General features: G+C 41.0%; 1 protein-coding gene across 1 annotated transcript in view; it reads left to right on the plus strand.

Annotated features, from left to right (window-relative positions):
- Positions 1 to 14,655, plus strand: part of ASXL3 (ASXL transcriptional regulator 3) — a 372,418-nt gene that overhangs the window by 156,977 nt on the left and 200,786 nt on the right. The window contains 3 exon segments of the mRNA XM_030213960.1: positions 11,868 to 11,889; positions 11,891 to 11,930; positions 11,933 to 11,976. Of these exon segments, the coding sequence (XP_030069820.1) occupies positions 11,868 to 11,889; positions 11,891 to 11,930; positions 11,933 to 11,976 (106 nt within the window).

Raw genomic sequence — 14,655 nt, forward strand, 5'->3', positions numbered from 1 at the left:
TTCTCCTATTTGTTTTCAAATATTTCCATGTAATTTTTGAGTGTCCCCCCTTGTCTTTGTACTTTTTGAAAGAGTGAAAATCAATTCACTTCTGTTTTGCAGTCCTCAGCCGTCTCTTTTCCAAGCTGAAGAGCCCTAACTCTTTAGCCTTTCCTCATATGGGAGGAGTTCCATCCCCTTTGTCATTTTAGTTGCTCTTCTTTGAACCATTTCTAATTCCACTATACCTTTTTTGGAATACAGCGACCAGAACCAAACACAATACTCAAGGTGAGGCTATGCCATGGAGCGATAGTGGCATTGATTCCGTAATGTGTCTGTTACACTTGAACTTCATTCATCCACAACATCACTTTGTATTTGTTCATACCGGAATTGGTGATCACCTGGTACTATGTAAGCCACATTGAGCCTGCAAATAGGTGGGAACATGTGGGATACAAATGTAACAAATAAATAAATAAAATAAATAATTAGATTGTAAGCTCTTTCGAGTAAGGACTGTTTCTTCATGTTCAAGTGTACAGCGCTGCGTACATCTAGTAGCGCTATAGAAATGATAAGTAGTAGTAGTAGTTTATTATCAGGAATAGTGCCAACAAGTGGACCAAATCCATTTTAAGTATTTGGGTATTAATTTTTTCTCTTCCTTTAATTAGTATTTTATAAGTATGTAACCAAGCAATCATAATTCAACAAAAGTGAACAGTTGACTCAATCAGGATCAAAATGGAAGTGATAACAATAAGAAACGCCAATACAGTTGTCATAGAGCAAGATAACATTGGTTTAAACAGACACATAGCAGTGAGTATTGTCACTTGTAAAGTTGTTCTAAAACTATACACTCTGTGAATCTCTCATGCACACTCGCAACCACTGCGTCTGTACTTATATATTTTTTTATGAGAGGAAAACCTCATACTGCTGCGGCCCCCCACTTGGTTACCTTTAACTGAAAAAAATACTGTTGGTTCACACTGAAAAAGAATCATAGGTTAAAAAACTCTCATTATCTCATCTATCAATGTGGTGTGAAACATTGATAGATGAGATAATGAGATGGGGTTTTTTTGCCTATGATTACTTTTTCACTGTGAGCCAACAGTATTTTTTCGGTTAAAGGTAACCAAGTGGCAGTGAATCGGATCTAATTTTGTAACACTTGTAAAGTTGTAACAATTTTTAAAAAACATTTTATTTATAAATTTCAAATATTAATTACAAGCATGAATTTACAAAAAAAAAAAAAGGAACACGATGTATCACAACAACTATCAATGGAAGAAAGTGGAAATACAGCGGAATATAAATTAACAACCACTCTTCTTCCACTAGTCCACAGTAAAAAGGGGTACCCTGGCAGCGCTATAGAAATGCTAAGTATTAGTAGTATTAGGTACAAGTCAACACAAATCAAAAAGCAATAAAAATAAGAATAGAAATAGGCCTCTATATCCAGTAAAACACTGCCTTACTATTCTCAAAGTCACATGGTCTCGATTTCATGAGACAGGCTCAGATCTCTGGGGTTAACTGTGGAACAGTAGACATCCTTTTTTTTTTTTTTTGTTACATTTGTATCCCGCACTTTCCCACTCATGGCAGGCTCAATGCGGCTTACAAACATTGTAACAAACATTGTCAATTGCTGTGGATCAAAGAAAATATAATTTTGACTCCAATTTTAATCAAACATTTACAAGGAAAACGGAGGGATAAAAGACCGCCAAGTTGCTGAACTTTGTGGTAAAGCACCAAAACTGTTGCTACCTCTTCTGTATTGTCTTAGAAACACCAGGAAAAATACGTCTATGGGAATTCATATACACAGAGTCTTTAACTTTAAAGAACATTTGCATAAGCCATTGTCTATGTGGTTACTAGCAGTGCTGCAGTTGTATGAGAACCAGCAGAATCAGATCTTTCCAAGAATTAGTCAACTCCAGACTATCCATTGATATCTGAGGAGATTGCGAATGACTCTTTGCTGAGGAAGAATAGAACACCCCTATCAGTAGGTGGAATATTCTCTGTTGGAACTTTAAGAGTCATATCAGTAATTTCTCTTGTGGAAGAATCTCCACCTTGTTGCACCAGTGCCTTTGGAGGACCATGTTTAGAAGAGAGGAGGGAGAGATGCTTTTGAACTCACGGGAAACCTGGAGATGAAGAGAGGGGTACGCTGAGCTGCTGGTTTCAAAGGAGAGAGGGAGAGAAGGGAGATACGAGTTTACCAGATCACGGGGGCAGGGAGACTTAAGACAGAAAAAAAAATAGCTTTTCTGTTGTCAGTTTTAATGCTGTGCTGGCAGCCGACCTAGCCATTTAAAACCAGCCAGACTGGCTGAAAAACAGATTAGTTGGCAATCTTTGCCATGTCCCCCACCCTTGCCCTTGACAGGTAGTGTATCAGGAGAGGGATGTGACAGCATTTGAGCACAGGACCCCCACTGTAAGGGCCTGCAGCAGCGCTGAGTACTTTTGGAGCAGCCTGGAAGAGGTAGGACAGCGGAGGGTGGTGATGGGGAAAAGGGAAGAAAGAGGGAAGATGCAGTATTGGGGTGGGGGAAGGAGATGCTAGAACTGGAGTGGAGTAGGGAGGGGAGGGGAGATGGGGGAGAGGAAGAAGCTGGTCACCTGGAGGGGAGAGAAAGGAAAAGGGAAATGTGACTTGATATACCCCTTTCTTTGGTTTTTTCCAACTACATTCAAAGTGGTTTACATAGTATATTCAGGTGCTTATTTGTACCAGGGGTAATGGAGGGTTAAATGACTTGCCCACAGTCACAGGACGGTAGGGAATCAAACTCAGTTCCCCACCATCAAAGCCCACTGCACTAACCACTAGGCTACTCCTCCAAGGAAGTTGCTTACCGCAGGGAAGGGGAGATGCTGGACTATGGAGGGGGTTGCATGACTGAAGGTGGTCTGGGGCATTAGATACCTTTGGGCCAGCCCATACTGAGTCCTTACTACACTCCTTTTACCATAAAGGAGCAGGACACTGGTGCACTATTTCCAGGGTTTTTATTTACAGCTTTTATCAGGTTGCTTCACCAAGGACTTTAAGCAGCACTTTGGATATGTGAACTACATCCTCTTCAACAACTTTATACCAGAGTTCCGACTAGGGTTTTAAGCAGAGTATTTCAGTTTAAAATATACTGTTGCTTGCAATACTTCCATCCAAAGTGATTTTACCATTCCCACTTCAGCTGCTCCAATTTCAGCTATGACTATTGCTGCTCCTGGCTTGTCTGTCTCTGCCTCCTTGTAGATATTATCCTTCAAATTAGTTTTAATCAGGAATTGGTTTCTCCTGGGTCCCTGATCAGTAAATCCTTCAATCCATATATAGCCTTCTGACAAACCGTGATTACAGGTTATCTTTAGTGGCACTTTAGTTACTTCCCTCAGCACAGACTGTGTTCCCAGGCACTTAACACCAGCCCCCCTCATTCTATACTCTGTGTTCACATTTTTGTGCTAGTGCTGAAAATTGCTCATGCAGCTTATAGAGTTACTGACAGAAACAAAAAAACAGGCAAAGATTGCCACAGAAATAGCAAATCAAAAGAAAAAAAGCAGATCAAAAAGACAAAAAATAGAACAGGGGGTACAGAAGAAGTGGTTTAATACAAGTTACCCGACGTGGCCACGTTCGCCCTCAGGCTGCGTCAGGGGTAAAAAAAACTACAAAATAAAATACATAATGAGTAAAATAAACATCACCATTGTATATTTGATAATAAAACATATCTAAAAACACTATCACATCATATAAAATAAAAACAGATCAAATCTCAAAACATAATACAATAAAATATAATATCAAATCAATATCAGTTAAAACATTCAGATTAAATATGCATGCAATAAAATAATAATTTTAATACAAGACATGATATCAACAAAAAAATAATAATATCAACACTAAACAGAACTGCATAGGACAGATAAGTGGAGATATACAACACTAAAATAACTGAATGACCATACATACTAAATATCACCTAACTAATAGGGGTAAAAAGCAAAGTGAACCCCTAAAAGTAGTCATACAACCACCTAAAAAATACAAAATAAAATAAAGTCTCACAATGCTTGGCCTCAATTGCCATCTTTTATGCACATTCAATGATCTAAAAATATTGAAATTAATATTCACTTTGTTAAAAAGATTCAGTGGGTTTTCATGTTCTAATAGATAGCAACTCGAATCAATAGAAATCGATACAAAGTACCTAAAACATATATCCTGATGATGATATCATTAAAGAGAACTCCACAGTGGCCATGAAAAAAACTGATTTACAAACTCACAGGCAATCCAGCACTCATTACTGTTTTTGAAATGTACAAACATCAATTGAAATTGTGCTGTTGCAACGCACCAAACGTACTTACCCTGATCTTGTGTCATTAGAAAAACTTTGTACCTGGATGTAGCAATACGGATTCAGAGGCGCTCACCTAAACTCACAGGCATACCAGTGCTTTATTGCTGCTATTTGAATGGGTGGGATATCCCTACATACAACCCTAATGATTTTATCATTAGAAAGAATTCTAGCAATCCCACTTAGCACAACTGGCAATGTAATGCAGTGCTCTTTACTGATACTTGAATAGGTCGAACATACAGTCATCTGTTTCAATCATAACTGTGGCAACAGATTGATGTATTTCTACCATTTCAAGTATCAAGTGCTCAAAAGTCAATGGGGGTGCTAGAGGCTATTAGTGCTGTACTGGTGCCCGTGTTTACCCGTGCAGAATGTTCAGAGGAGTCTAGCGCAGGAAACATTGAGCATGCCAGGCATTAGTGCAGATAGCATTCAAATATAGTTAAGCTCATGTAAATGAGGACATTTTGTATTTCACCCCAATGCTCAGAACCGAGTGCCTGAACCAAACTGCCTTACTGCTGCAAAAAATAATGCCAGGTCAGTGCAGAGGCATTAGGCTGTTGGAAGAGAGGATTTTTCATGATTCTTGTGCTTCTCATGATTCTTTCTGCAAACTCTGCCGATTTTGATTGCTTTTGGAAGCAGAAGGAAGCCATGCAAGCCCTAAGTACTGATCGTGACAAACTGCAGTGGACTTTATAAACTGCTCCCAGTACATATCTCACCATTTGCTCCCTTACCTTGTATGCTGAGCCCCCAAAACACACTACCCCCAGTTGTACACCACTACCATAGCCCTTACAGGTGATGTGGGTACAGTGAGTTTGTGGTGAGTTTTGGAGGACTCACAGTTTCCTCCACAAGTGTAACAGGTAGGGGGAGGTAGGAGCCTGGGTCCACCTGTCTGCAGTGCACTGGACCCAACACTAGACTACTCCAGGGACCTGCATGCTGTTCTAAAGGACCTGAGTATAACATCTAAGGCTGGCATAGAGGTTGATAAGTAATGTTTTTCATCACATTTTTGGGGGGTGGGAGGGGGTTAGTGACCACTGGGGGAATAAGGGGAAGGTCATTCCTGATTCCCTTCAGTGGTCATCTGGTTTTTAGAGGTCACCTTTTGTGCTTATTCGTAATAAAAACAGGTGTAGCTCAAAACGTCTAAGTTTTAGTCCTGGACTATGGCTGAAAAAAGTCTAAGTCTTAGGAACGCCCCAAGTTCCGCCCGGAACATGCCCCTGGGCACTCCCCCTTGAGATTTGGACACACTTCTGGCGGACTTCAGAGAAAAACATCTAAAAATAGGTTTTGAAAATACCACTTTTGGATGTTTTCTCTTTTGAAAATGAGCCTGATAGTAACCTATGGAACTTTGCAACTGTATGGCTTTGTCAGCATTGCTGTGCGGGAATTGCTAGCACGGTTTAGTAAAAGAGGCCTTATGTGCTTTGAAAATGAGCCCCATTGTGTATAGCATTTTAAAAATCATTTTCTTTATTGAAACAAACACAGAACTGTGTATCTGCATTTTAGAAAACTTTTGACAAAGTCCTTCATAAGAGATTCCTGAGGAAATTAAAAAGCCATGTATAGGAGGCAATGCCCTATTGTGGACTGGGAACTGGTTAAAAACTAAAGAAAAAAAAAAAGAGAGTACGGTTAAACAAACCATTCTTTCAATGGAGGAAGCTGAATAGTGGTGTACCACAGGGATCTGCACTGGGACCAGTGCTTTTTAACACATTTATAAATGATTTGGAAATGGGAAAGACAAGTGAAGTGATAAAATTTACAAATGACACAAAATTATCCAAATTATGAATAACATGTGTACTGTGAGAAATTGCAGGAAGACCTTGGAAACTGGGCATCCAGATGGTTATTCTTTACAATGTGCATCACTTTACACTTGTCCATATTAAATTTTATCTGCCATCTGGATGCCCAGTCTTCCAATCTCCTGAGGTCCTCCACTTATTTCATAGTCTTTCTGTAATTAATAATTTTTCCAATTTGTGCTTCATGTGCTTCAAGATACATCACTATATTTTATGCTTGATCATTATAATTTCAAAAATCATAATAGAAGGAAGAAGCAATGAAATGGATGGGATTAAAGTCAGAATGGCAGAAAATTAGAAAACAAACAGAGAGGATTTTTCTCTTTTTCTTTTACTCTATACAGAGATTGAGGACTGAACTGTAGCCATTAATCACAATTATTCCTGGGAGAATTGCTGAAAACATTTTTTTAAATGTGTACAAATTTTTTTTTTAATTCTGCACATATTTTACAGTTCTGAAAAATTCAGCATACCTTATCCCCTCATTCTGTAACAGGGTGCTAAATTTATGTGTAGATTTTTGCGTAAATTTATAGAATACTGCCATCCACGCTGGTAAGTGTACACTTCTGCGCTTACTTGGCAGTGTAGTACCTAAACCCTATTCTATAATTATGTGCTAAACTGCCATAGTGTGTAATTGTGAAGGGGGTGTTCACACAGGCAGTGCATAGTGGGATGCCCACTTTTATGGGTAACTGCTGCATTTAGGCATGCCTCTGTTGACTTAAAGCTAAAATTATATAAACAAGTGTTCTTATAGAATAGGTGCAGTGCCTGTGGAAATATGATGCCTAAATTGTGGCAACCACAAATATTACATATAGGGGGCAATTCTATATCCATGCTTCACCTCTCCTCAGCTTTAAACCCTCTTCAGACTTTACCCTCCCTTGCTGTTTCTCTCCTCAACTTAGCTTGATCTACCCCTTCCTCCCCCCACCCAGGAGGATCAGTTTTCTTTCCTCCCTCTCCAGGGTGGACACCCTTGGCTTTCTCATCTCTGTTTACTTGTTTTTTCTCTCCCGCAAATCAGATGTTTTCAACTCCTGCTCTTTCTTGTTCGTTTTTCTTTCACTACTCATAGCTGCTTGTTTCCTATTCCCCCCCCCTCCCCAAAGTGAACACAACTCTTTCTTCCCAGGAACGTACCTGCAGCTCTTCTCGTCCTCCCCCTCCCAACCCGGGCGCAAGGCATAGCTCTTCCTCCTGTTCCCCCCCCTCCCAATGAACACATCTGTAGCTCTTACTCCTTTCTCCTTTCTCCCCCCCCCCCCCCCCCCATGGATCACATCCACGCTCCATTCTCCCTTTCCTTCAAGGCACATTGCCACAGCTGTTTTGTACTCTTCCCCGCACAGTACACAATCCAAGTTCAGCTCTCTCCTTCCCCCCCCTCCCCCTGACACCTTGCAGCTCTTTCTCTTCTTTCAACCATGGCATTCATCTATATCATGTTTCCCCGCAGCCCTCACACCCTCCCTCTTAGATCTATTCTGATCACTGCAAGAGGAGAAGGGCAGTTACCAGGGCTGGTCTTAGCAATTGTGGGGCCCTGTGCAGACCAGTTCAGTGGGGCCCCTCGCCCACGCACCCTCCATCCGTCACCATAAGCCATAATTTATCAGAGTTGGAGGGTTGCAGGTTTAGATCTCTCGGAGCCTCACCTCACCCCATATCTTGATGTGCATCCACCAAGTTTCAGTAGAGAGCAGTAGACAGTGGCAGCAATTTTCATATCCCGTCAGCTGCCGAGCTTAGAGCCTCCTCGCTGCTGCATCCCGCCCTTGTGGAAGCAGGAAGTAACATCAAAAGGGGGGCGGGATGCAGCAGCAAGGAGGCTCTAAGCTCGGCAGCTGACGGGATATGAAAATTGCTGCCACTGCCTGATGCTCTCTACTGAAATGTGATGCAAATTAAGGTACAGAGCAGGGAGTTGTTCTGCGACGGGACGACAGACGTGCCAGAGTTGTGGGGCTCTGTGCAACCACCCCTGTTGCCCCTGCCTAAGACCGGCCCTGGCAGCTACAGCTCAGGCTACATTTTTCTACTTTGCCACCTGGCGTTCATAGCTGGTAATTTGAAGAGTGCAGCTCAGATGAGCAGTCAGGTCCAGGGACGATAACAGGGACCATAGAAGCCACCATTTCTGCAATCTCCTAGTCTGTGCAGAATTCTGTCTGAGGTAGAAACCTGCTGGCTCTCTGTTGCTGAAGGGAGAGGCATAAATGCAGCTAAGCAGAGTTGGCTGTGAGGTAGGAGACTTTTTGTTGTTTTTTTTTGGTGTGCTTGTCTCATTGTAAGCATGGTCGCTAAGACAGGTGGGAGATGAAAACATGAAAGTGACTGCTGGGGAGGAAAGAGTGAAAATAACTGCTCTGCCTAGGAGTAGTAAGGTTGTTAGAGTGAGAATGTTTCCTGGGGCCAGAGGGCCAAAGTGGCGAGAGTGAGAGTGACCACTGATGCTGGAAGGTGGATTAGAGAGAATGAAAACCTCCTCTTTCACCATGTTGCAGCTAGTATATATTATAGATATATACTGCCACAAGCTGATCCTTCTAGATCAGAGGTTATCAACCAGTTCGTAGGACACACCTGACTTGTCAGATTTTCAGGATACCCACAATGAATATGCATGAGAAGATTTGCAAACAATGGAGCTAGTATATGTAAATTCATCTCATGAATATTTATTGTGAAATGTCATGAGAACCTGATTGGATGTGTTGTGCCCCAAGGATCGGTCGAGAACCATCGATGATCAGTTCTCTGAGTCAGCACTCTTCTCTTTTCCCGTAGATGAGGCAGGACATTGTTGTACTATAGATATGTCCGATTAACACATTCAAGTGATGCTTCACAATGGGATTCTAATTAGCATCCTGGACAACTAACACATACTTCCCTTGCTAAATTTAATCCAAAGTATAATTCCAAAAGAGGCAATAAAGTTCCCCAATCAACAGATGTTCTGACCCTCCATGTTACAGACCTCAGCCAATGGGCTTTATGTGCCTCTACTTCCCATGTCAGCTTCTTTTAATTGCGGAAAATAGATGTGCGGCAAATAAAAATTGGTGCGCGTCCATTTTGGGCCTGAGACCTTACTGCTGGCCACCTGTTGACTTAGCGGTAAGGTCTCACGCGTTAACCGGGCGTTGGTAATCCGTCAGCGTGCATATGCTGCCGATTACCACCCCGGTTTAGCGCCACGCGTTAGAAAACAGAAATTATTTTCTACCGCGTGTTTTGGATGCGTGTAAAAATTAGAACTACCGCCCGGGGCATGCGGTAGACGGGCGTTAGTTCTAATTTGACATGAGTTGTATGCGCGTAGGTGCCTGCGCGCCTTAGTAAAGAGCCGCTGTATTTCCTCAACACAGACGCCTTGTCTAGGTATTTAAACTACTATCTGAATGCTTTCCTGTGGCTTCTGTTCAGGATCTGTCGTAGCAGACACTGTTTTTATCCCATCAGCTTCTCAGAACATTGACGATTCCTTAATTTCTTAAAATCTGTAGCAGCATTGTTTCCAGTGAGCTCCTACCTCAACTCAAGGGGCTAAGCCCAAGCATTCCAGTTCTATATTGTGTTACTCCTGTGCTTTCTACTTTTCCACATTCAGTTTGGGTTTTTCAGAAGCTTTTTCAAATTGTCTTATCTGCACCTTACTGTGGCCTCACTACATACTCCAGACTGCTCATCTCCTGCTAACTTCCTGTCAGTTCAAGGCCATAAAGTAAATAAATATGTATGTACTTATGCAGTACATAATTAAGTAAATAAGTAATATATCATATTTCTGGAGCCGGCAACATAAATGCCTTTTTTTAAACTAAAATCTGGGTCATTGAAGGTGTAATTTTGATAATATCAATAATTGTTCAGCTGAAATTATCCATTCCAAAAGGGGCAGGATTTGTGACTTCCAGGGTCAGTGACACTTAGCTGGCAATTCTATAAACTGGCATCAAGATTTAGGCATCCCAGTGTCATGTGCTTAGCACCAATTCTATAATAGCATCTAAGTGGCATGATCCTAGTACAGAATGATAGCGTAAATTGGCATTGGTGCACCTAAATTAGATGCCAACAGTTATGCAATGGCTGATGTAGCTGTTGTACCTGTATTTGACCTGAAGTTCATATAACTTGTAATGTATGTTGCCCATTTTTTTGTTGTGGCATTTTCGATTTTATTTTACTCTTTTGATCTTATCTGCAGTGTTATGCGAAGAACATTGTCACAACTATTGTGTCTCTTTCGAGAGCACAAAACTGACCCCTGAGGCAGGTGTAGACATGCCGAAGCACGGCCTGTGTTGGGTTGATTTAATAAAGTATTCTCGATTGTTCCAATCTTGAAGGCCCATTTATGCTTTTTTTCTTGTTTGCTGTTTTTGCTTGTATACTTTGGAACCCTTTCTTCTGCTAGCTGGGGTTAAAATATGGTGGTCATTCTGGAGGAGAGAAAGTATTTTGGAATAAGCATTGAATCTTGTATGCTCATGTATCTAGGACAGCAGATAGCCATCGGGAAAGGAAATAAATAGGCCTTGGGAATGACACCATACAAGTGGCTGATAGCTATGGTTTCTTCTTAGTATGAACAGAAACAGTTAGGCAGCTTAGATTGGTTGGTGGTCTTTTTCTGTTTGTGACTTTTATTGGATCCACTGTTTGTATGTTGGTCTTTTTCTGCCCCATCCGCCATGTTATATGTTATGCAACATGGCAACTGCAGTATTTATTTTATCAGTGAATTTCAGATGGGTAGGTGGGTTAATGTTGCTGTAGTTGACTTGTATACTGTTTTTGCAAATTATTTGCTCATTTGTTAAAGCAAAACATGATCTTTCTGATTAAATGCTCAGATTTGAATTCATCAGGGGCACTGTATTATGCTGGCTACTACTTTAAGCCTCTAACCTCCCTCTGTCACAAAAAATGTGGCCACAAGATTAAAAAAAAAAAATACTTTGCAGACCATTAGAACTTGTGTAGAGGTTTAACTTAGTGCTGGTCATGCATGAAAAGCTGCCCTCACCACAAAACTTCAACACATGTAATTTAAATCCGCTCTTCCTGGCTCTTTATTACTATTCCTTTGTTGCTTTTCATTCTGGTGTGCTTCAGCTGCCCTTGAACTTGGCATTTTGTTTTGATCCCTCATGTGCATCAGTCACATTGTCTGCAACTTTTCTAATTCTGCTTCATGGTGTTATTTACTGAGTAAAGTCACGTAAACATTTGTAGCCTGGTTCCTTATGAGGCACAGTGTTGGGTGCTCTGTGCAGAAGACGTAATTATAATGCTTGAGCTTTTTTTTTGCCTGTAGCCTATGGACAGAATGCATATGATTAAGTTTAGCGAAACTAGCATGTTATTGTAATGTAGATGTTTTTCAGGGTTGGAAGAATTTTTTTTTTTTTTTTTTTAATCAAGCATGAGTTAAAAAAGAAAGAAGAAACAGAGAAAGAAAAGAAACCTAAAGGAGAGGAAGGGAAAGGCGATGTAATGTAGGGTCCTCTCTATATTTTCAAGATTGCTTTTATTTAGTTTATTTTCATAGATTTCTACTTGTGACATTTTTAACATTTCTTTGTTTTAGTGGGACTTCACCGTTAGCTTGTCCTGAATGCAATGCTTCACACTAACACTCGCGTGGGCGATGGGACTTCTTCAAAATCCCTGGGAAGTCAGGACTCTACGCTCTTAAAGTAAGTCCGTCTTTGTCTCTAATGCATGTTAAGGCAACAAAGCATTGTTTTTTTTTCCTCTCTGCAAGCACATTAGAGCAATGGTAAGAGAAGGAAATCACATGCAAACATTAAAAGAGGTTTCAGATGTCTTGTAAAGAATTATATCACGAGAAAGCATTGCGTCGGTTCTTGTTAACATTAAAAAAAAAAAAAAAAAAAAAGACAGAGAAAGAAAAGTCACACAAGATCCTGATCCAGGCACATGTAACCACGCAGTAGCTTAGTTAAAGAATGTATTATTGCTAATAATGTGTCAGGATTTATAAGGAATGTGTCACATTTATAGCTTGAAGGGAAGCATTGTCTTAATGATTATTATTGTTTGGCTTTGACATTAGCAGTTCATTACCACCTCATTGTGTATGAAAGGCATGTCATTAATTTTAATCAGAAATTCTAGGATTATCAGAGAATGTACAGGAGCTAGCTGAATTGTGGAAAACTGTTTTGTTTTGAAATGAAGATACAGAGAAAATGTTGTGAATGCCATGGTATATCTACAGCCTTTATAATTAAGACAAAAAAAAAAAAGATTTAATGTCCTCTAGTTGGATGGGTTTTATTTGAAATTGATAGGTAAAAGGGAAAATCCCACAGATTAAAAAAAAATGTTATCTGCGAACTTTTTCCTATCCATATTTAAAAACAGCAAAACAGTACAGTGCAGTAAACACTGATTGTTTGCTGTAGCCAAGAGCTTTAAATACAAACAGCAAATGGATTTCAAAAGTTTATGCTGATGGTTTCTTTGGTTTGAATCCAGGAATCCTCCTTTCTCCAACTGTCCAGAATGTTGCAACAGTTCTTGTATACAAAGCAATAAGATACAGTGGTGGAAATAAGTATTTGATCCCTTGCTGATTTTGTAAGTTTGCCCACTGACAAAGACATGAGCAGCCCATAATTGAAGGGTAGGTATTGGTAACAGTGAGAGATAGCACATCACAAATTAAATCCGGAAAATCACATTGTGGAAAGTATATGAATTTATTTGCATTCTGCAGAGGGAAATAAGTATTTAATCCCTCTTGGCAAACAAGACCTAATACTTGGTGGCAAACCCTTGTTGGCAAGCACAGCGGTCAGACGTTCTTCTGTAGTTGATGATGAGGTTTGCACACATGTCAGGAGGAATTTTGGTCCACTTCCTCTTTGCAGATCATCTCTAAATCATAAGAGTTCTGGCTGTCACTTGGCAACTCGCAGCTTCAGCTCCCTCCATAAGTTTTCAATGGGATTAAGGTCTGGTGACTGGCTAGGCCACTCCATGACCCTAATGTGCTTCTTCCTGAGCCACTCCTTTGTTGCCTTGGCTGTATGTTTTGGGTCATTGTCGTGCTGGAAGACCCAGCCACGACCCATTTTTAAGGCCCTGGCGGAGGGAAGGAGGTTGTCACTCAGAATTGTACGGTACATGGCCCCATCCATTCTCCCATTGATGCGGTGAAGTAGTCCTGTGCCCTTAGCAGAGAAACACCCCCAAAACATAACATTTCCACCTCCATGCTTGACAGTGGGGGACGGTGTTCTTTGGGTATAGGCAGCATTTCTCTTCCTCCAAACACGGCGAGTTGAGTTCATGCCAAAGAGCTCAATTTTTGTCTCATCTGACCACAGCACCTTCTCACCATCACTCTCGGCATCATCCAGGTGTTCACTGGCAAACTTCAGACGGGCCGTCACATGTGCCTTCCGGAGCAGGGGACCTTGCGGGCACTGCAGGATTGCAATCCGTTATGTCGTAATGTGTTACCAATTGTTTTCGTGGTGACAGTGGTCCCAGCTGCCTTGAGATCATGGGACAAGTTCCCCCCCTTGTAGTTGTAGGCTGATTTCTAACCTTCCTCATGATCAAGGATACCCCACGAGGTGAGATTTTGCGTGGGCCCCAGTAGCTTTGTCGATTGACAGTCATTTTGTACTTCTTCCATTTTCTTACTATGGCACTCAACAGTGTCTCCTTCTCGCCCAGCGTCTTACTGATGGTTTTGTAGCCCATTCCAGCCTTGTGCAGGTGTATGATCTTGTCCTGACATCCTTAGACAGCTCCTTGCTCTTGGCCATTTAGTAGAGGTTAGAGTCTGACTGATTCACTGAGTCTGTGGACAGGTGTCTTTCATACAGTGGACCATTGCCGACAGCTGTCTGTCATGCAGGAACGAGTTGATTTGGAGCATCTACCTGGTCTGTAGGGGCCAGATCTCTTACTGGTTGGTGGGGGATCAAATACTTATTTCCCTCTGCAGAATGCAAATAAATTCATATACTTTCCACAATGTGATTTTCCGGATTTAATTTGTGATGTGCTATCCTCTCACTGTTACCATAACCTACCTTCAATTATGGGCTGCTCATGTCTTTGTCGTGGGCAAACTTACAAATCAGCAAGGGATCAAATACTTATTTCCACCACTGTATATGTGGAGAGAGGAAGAGAAAGCAAATAACTACTAGATGGGATTTCTTAAATGATATCAGTTTTATCTAAATGTCTATTTACTTATTGGGTTTTTGAGCTGAGAAAACAACTTTTGGGAAAAGTTAGGCAAACTCATTTAAAAGGTCTGACAATCCAAAGTAGCCGTCAGCAAGGCTGTGATGTTTTGCTTCTGTGCTGATAGTCACTTCTTCTGTTAG

The sequence above is a fragment of the Microcaecilia unicolor genome, chromosome 1 (genome assembly GCF_901765095.1).
Source record: "Microcaecilia unicolor chromosome 1, aMicUni1.1, whole genome shotgun sequence".
NCBI lineage: Eukaryota > Metazoa > Chordata > Amphibia > Gymnophiona > Siphonopidae > Microcaecilia > Microcaecilia unicolor.